This window comes from Spermophilus citellus (genome assembly GCF_964194105.1).
Source record: "Spermophilus citellus genome assembly, chromosome: 4".
NCBI lineage: Eukaryota > Metazoa > Chordata > Mammalia > Rodentia > Sciuridae > Spermophilus > Spermophilus citellus.
The window spans coordinates 55,831,930-55,838,219 of NC_138185.1; the positions used below are offsets into that span (position 1 = coordinate 55,831,930).

General features: G+C 44.2%; 1 protein-coding gene across 3 annotated transcripts in view; it reads left to right on the plus strand.

The window, feature by feature from the left end:
* Positions 1 to 5,302, plus strand: part of TTC23 (tetratricopeptide repeat domain 23) — a 116,365-nt gene extending 111,063 nt beyond the window's left edge. For all 3 annotated transcript variants that reach the window (XM_081289803.1, XM_081289805.1, XM_081289804.1), the window contains 2 exons: positions 643 to 725; positions 1,584 to 5,302. In XM_081289803.1, the coding sequence (XP_081145929.1) occupies positions 643 to 725; positions 1,584 to 1,698 (198 nt within the window). In that variant the 3' untranslated portion in view covers positions 1,699 to 5,302. The remainder of the gene's footprint in view (positions 1 to 642; positions 726 to 1,583) is intronic.
* Positions 5,303 to 6,290: the final 988 nt, after the last annotated feature.

The window sequence follows — 6,290 nt, forward strand, 5'->3', positions numbered from 1 at the left end:
TAAATGATAAGCTATTTAACACCTAATAACTTAAAAATTCCTGTGTAGCAATGAGCATAGAAAGCCCATATAAAATTAAGCATTTGTTTACAAAAAAAAAAAAAAAAAAACCAAATCCCTCCCCCCCTATTTCTGAGATATAGCAAGGGACATTTAAAAATAGAAACCAGAGACTATCTTCTGGTCAGTACCAACATGCTTGCCTTTATTTTTTGAAAATACTTTTAAATATTTTTTGCATGCAGAAGAGTTTTATGAAACAGTGCTAAGAATGCACATTTGTTTTCTGGGTCACTCAAAATATCTGAATCAAAGGTCAGACTATGCCAAGGAAAAACCCCCAGAAGGCACTAATACCTTTGCAGCAAGGACCTCAAAGTGAAGCATTCTTTTTTTAAATATTTTGTTTTTATTTGTAGTCAGACACAATACCTTTATTTTATTTATTATTATTATTTTTTTAAATGTGGTGCTGAGGGTCGAACCCAGTGCCTGGCACATGCTAGACGAGCACTCTACCACTGAGCCTCAACCCCAGCCCCTGAAGCATTCTTTTTCTCATCCAAGGGAGACTTTATTTTTCTGCAAAGTGCACTTGGGAACATTTCCATAACCTCATGATGTCTCCTTGGTATTCTTCAGTGTCTTCAGATTCAGATGATCTTATATGGACCGCAAGACAAGAGGACCCTGGCCACCCAGCAGTCTGTGGACACCCTGTCCAAGTAAGTTGGCTTTCCCTTGCTCTTCTTCTCTAAGTCTCCCATTCCTTCACCATTCAGCATCCCAGAGGAGGCTGATTCTATAAGGTTCTGTGGAATGTTTCACTGACTTCCCACAACTTGCATAGTTAAATGCAGGACCTGTTTCTTTAAAAAACTCAGTCATAAAATATCTTCCTTGCCTAAATACTAGAAAAGAATTTGCTCTTAAATAATTTCAGAAACACAAACTGGATCCCATCCTCCTGCAGATCAGCCCCCTGCAGGTTAAGGCGCCCATTGTGATATGGGGAGGTGGCCTGCTGGAGTTCCGCCTCGGGTTCCCTCAGTCCTTGGGAGGCCTGTCAGGATAGGAGTCAGAGAGTCCCTGACCTCATCTTGAAGGTTGGCCCCATCCTTTTGCTGGCCCTGAGCAGAAGCCCAGCAAACTGTCAGAAGGTCCCCCACTTCACATAGCCTGTGCACCCGTGTCCACTTTCAGGGAAGTGCACCAGTAGCCTGGGGCAGAACCCTGGGCCAGCCAACAGGAGAACTGTCCCGTTTTAGGGTGGGGCAGGTAAGTCAGCCTGGCCTCCTGTCCAACCTTGACACCCCTCCTTGCTCTTGTCCTGCTCACTAAGCTAAAAGTGCTGAGTGGCTCAGCTCAGTCAGGGTGGTGGCAAAGAATTGAGACAGAAGAAAAGCATCTTGTGTTTGATGCTCTTGTGCCATGATTCTCTCACTTACACCCTCTCCTGAGACTTATAAAATGTTTCTAGTCAGTCACAAGGTTCCTGTCACAACAACAAAGAAACCATGGAGGTGGAAACCTTGCAGAGGCCTAAGGGGGCCACACATAACCCAATCTTTCCTTGTTTACAGGACCCCCGAGGTCGCCGGAAAGGCAAGGAAGTCTCCAAAAGCCATAGTGGCATTCTGCACCACTGTCCCTCAGCACTCTGCACTGGGAAAGGCCAGGACCAACCTGGCAGACTGAGACCCCTCACCCTTACTCCAGCAAAAGCCTTGGGCCGTCCTGGGCACAGCCATTGAGAGGCCGTACAAACCTGTTCAACTAGAAGATGGAACTTACCCATGCACAGATTCCCAAGGCCAACCGTTTGCTCCAACATGCAACAGTAATACCAAAACCTCTTTGGGCCACATTTTGACAGTGGATGCTCTGAATTCAGGCTGGTCTGGCACTTGTGTATTCTTTCTTTTTGTCACCACTTGTGGTTTTTCTTGCCAAAAAGAATTTGCCCACCAGCACTACTGTGGCCAAAAGATTTCTCTGCAGAAGTTCAGAACTTCCTTGTACATGTAGCCCCTTGCACAGATCTGGAGTCAGATTCAGAACAAAAGATTCTAGAAAAGGCCCTTTCTTACAGGAAGGTAATAGGGGTTGAGAATAAAATGTTAATAAAGGGAAACACAAAAGTACTGATGTTGGTGTGCATTTTTAAAATGAAGACTGGGGTGTAGCTCAGTGGTAGAGTGCTTACCTAACATGCTCGAAGCTCTGGGTCCATGCCTAGCACTGAAATACACAAATAAATTAAATGAATACTCCCCAGGTTCCTCAGAGCCTGAAAAGGTGCACAGAGATGCTGTGCCTTCACTCATGTGCTTGTTGGCTCAGTGAATTTCGCTGAGCACCTAGTATGTACAAGGTCTGTGTTACAAACGGGGATATAATGGACAACACACATACAGTCCCCCTTTCATAGTGTGCGACCCAATATGACACTAGATATCAAACATGACAGTGGAATTAGTAAATGATAGCAGTAGCAATTCAACAGAGATGGGGTGGGTGGTAAGTGGCCTTCACTTGGACATGGGCTCAGGGGAGGCAGCTGTAAGAGGGTGAGCAGGCCTGAGTGCTGCCTGGAGGGGCCGTGCAGGGAAGGACACACACTCCCTGCTGCTTTGCTTCTTCCTGTTGCCTCTCCCCTGGCGAGACAAACAGCACTGCTTCTGGGGCTGCACAGTCACTGGTGCTGTGTCCACAGTGGGCTTCGGCCTCCTTGGGCCACAGCTGGTGGGATGCTACAGTCATGTGATGGTGGCCCTTTAGCAGAAAGTTTTGAGCTCTTTCTCTTGGGTGTCAACAAGAAGATCAGGGCAGGGATAAGGTGGATGGAACCTCCAGAGGTTGGGGGTGCAGGCATGAGCAGTGCTGTCCCTCTCCCACGTTCCTTCATTCCCCCCTTTTGTGGCCAGGGAGGCTGCAGGTCAGTGCTAGAATGGCAGCAGCGTCACAGCTCGGCTTCCCTGTGCTCTGACCCCCCAGGGAAACCCCGGTCACACCAAGTCCAACTGTACAGAGCAGCACCTCAAGAATTTGTAGGGGAAATAAACTGAGAAGAACTATGACAAGGTGAAAAGGCCACCCTTGTCTTCTTCAAGAGTGATTTCTGACCACGCAGGCCACCCCTGCTCACACCCACCATGCTGGGCTCAGGCCCATGTGGTCACAGCAAAAGGAGTTGTGATCGCCCCTGACCAGGTTCCTAACTGGTTGAAGACCTGAGTTTCAATGTAGATAGTGGAATAAGCACTTAAATAGATATATACATTGGAGTATTTTATGGATTGTTTGTGTCCCTAAGAGATTCGTTTTGAAGCCCTGTTATGATTTAGGTATGAGGTATTCCCCCCCAAAAAAATCATGTGAGACAATGTAAAAATTTTCAGAAGTGAACTGATTAGATTATGATATATAATCCGATTAGCGGATCAATCCCGATATGGATCAACTGGGCAGTAACTGTGGGCAGGTAGGGTGTGACTGGAGGAGGCAGGTCACCATGGGTGTGCCTTTGGGGTGTATATTTTGTTCCTAGAGAACAGAACAGTCTCTGCTTCCTGGTTGCCATGTCCGGAGCTGCCTTCCCTCCACCAGGACCTTCCACCACGACCTTCCTCCTTACCTCTGGCCCACAGCAACGAAGTCAGCTGTCCATGGACTGAACCTTTGAACCCATGAGCCAAAATGAACTTTTCCTCCTCTAAGTTGTTCTTGTCAGGTTTTCGGGTCACAGTGATGAAAAAGCTGACTAAAACAAGACCTAATTGATGTCATTTGGAGATGGGGCTTTTAGGAAGTAATTAAGTCACTAGTTTATTTCCCCTGGTGAATGGGATTGGTGTCCTTGTGAGAGAAGGAAGAGAGATGATCTCTCTCCCCAACATGATGACAACTAGAAGGTGACTGTCTGCAAGCCAAGAAGCGAGCCCTCACCAGAAAGTGAATCTGTAAGACCTAACCAGTCTCCAGAACCATGAAAAGTAAATGCTGTTTAAGTCACCCAGGCTATAGTGTTCTGTCACGGCAGCACATTTAAAGAAATATGGATTATTATTGGTTTTTTCTTCTTTTCTGTATTTCTTGGAAGGTAGCTTGGAATCACAAAACATCTTTTAAATTTAGTGCTCTACCCCAAGCCTAGGAAAGAGTACATTTAGGAATGTCTTACCAAATGTCACCTTCGATTAAATTTAACTTCTTTAAGAGAGGAAGAATACAGCTATTTGTGTTTTTATTTTTGTCGGTAAAAGGCTAAAAGGAGGGGCTGGGGTTGTGACTCAGTGGTAGAGCACTCGCCTACCATGCATGAGGCACTGGGTTTGATCCTCAGTACCATATTAATATAAAATAAAGATATTGTGTCCACCTAAAGCTAAAAAATAAATATGTATTTTTTAAAAAGGCTAAAAGTATACAAACAGGTAAAGATATCTAGCTCTTCCTTTGACTCAAGCTACTACAATTTTTTGAAGTACCTAAGAAACAGTCATGATTAACTAACCTTCCTGTTTGCACTTAAGGTAAGCAACTGTCCCAGGGACAGTCTAGTTTTAGCACAGAAAGTCCTGTGTCCCAGGAAACCCCTGGGTCCTGGGCACAAGGGAGAGGATGGTCACATCCTGCGGCACTTGTCTTCCAGCTGTGATGACATTTTTACCACTAAGTGTCCAGGATGTACTTGAACACCAGCCAGGTGGCTTATGCTGTCTACCATCCTATCTAATTCTGTGTCCACAATATTGAGTTCTGATTCAGGTGAACTGGAACTTCTTATATATATTCTCCCCAGTAATTCTGTGCTACCATGAAGACATGCATGTAAACTTATGTTTGTTTTCATTAGAGTTTAAAAGAAAACACACCAAAATCGAATGGAAAACATTCATTCTCTTTAGGAACAACATAGTTTTTTTTTTTCTCCTCAGATTTTTTATTTCTACATAGTCTGTGACATTTCCCTTTACGAACAGGAGGTTAGCAAAGTCAGCTTCTTAGATGATTCCATTCTAAACACACATCCTAAACAAACTATCAAATCAACCAGTGGGAAGTTCAAAAACATCCAATAAACACTATTTTGTCCATGTAATAATGAATAGGAAAAGGTTCTTTGTGTTCCCACTCTGGTTGATCACAGTGGCTGGTTTTAAAGAACATGGACCTCTGGGGTGACCTGCCATGATGTCAAGGGCAAGACGTGATCCAGAGACTTAGCACGATGACAGCTCATGACTCCATACTGGTAAACACTTCTGGCAGAATATTTCCTTGAAGACATGCATTCCAACTTAGAGATGAAAATTAAGGTCTAAGATGTTTATTTTCCAAAATAAGTAAAGGTGGGTTGTGATATTAATAACCTGCTTACATCAGCACCCATTTACAAGTTAATGAGTTAGGACAGTGACATCCAGCTAAGCCAGTTTGGATTCATAATAGACTCTTCATCGTCACTTTGTCTTGTCATCAAGTAAAAGGCTGTCACCTGTACCAAATTCTAATAAATAACACCATTACCAATTACGGTGAACATAAATCAGCACATCTTTGACCATGTTGGAAAAGACAAGCCTTTGCAAAGGAGTCACCTCTATGTTAGTCTGATAACCACTAGTTAATTTGGCAGATGGGTAACAAAGATCTAAACTTGCTATTCAAATCAACTTTCTTTCTTTACCTGGATTCATGAAGTTTGTTTGTTTTTTAACAGATCATCTTGAAAGGCATTCTATATTTCTCCTCCACTTATTGACTAAGGAAAACTAACTCTTCCTAACCTACCTGCCATCACCATTACAGGGACGAGAGGAGACACCCACCCACCCACCCACTATGTGAGAGAAGGAGGGAAGACCCTCCAATGTCTTACCTCCGCCACCATATTCATAACCCACCTGCAGGTGGCATTACCACGGATCCTTCTTCCTGAATTCACTACCATCAGATCTACCACACTGTGATACAGGAAGCAACGCTTAGCCCACATTACGTGAAAGCAACTAGTCTGGACTAAAATAATGCTGTGCTGCTAGAAACCCATTAATATGTGATGCTACATCTTTGAAAGATGGGGACTTTAAAAACAAGACCCATGTGCAAAATAAAAATGAATCCAAATGAGCACACTCCTCCTAATATCTTAAATTCAGTAGTATAAGTTTGCAGGTCCACATTACATGGCCCATGAGCACGAGGCCTCTGTCAACTTCCAGGGCCTGTCCTGGGTGCCTGGGTGCTGGGTTGTAGGAGAGCCACCCAGTTCCTGCTCCACACAC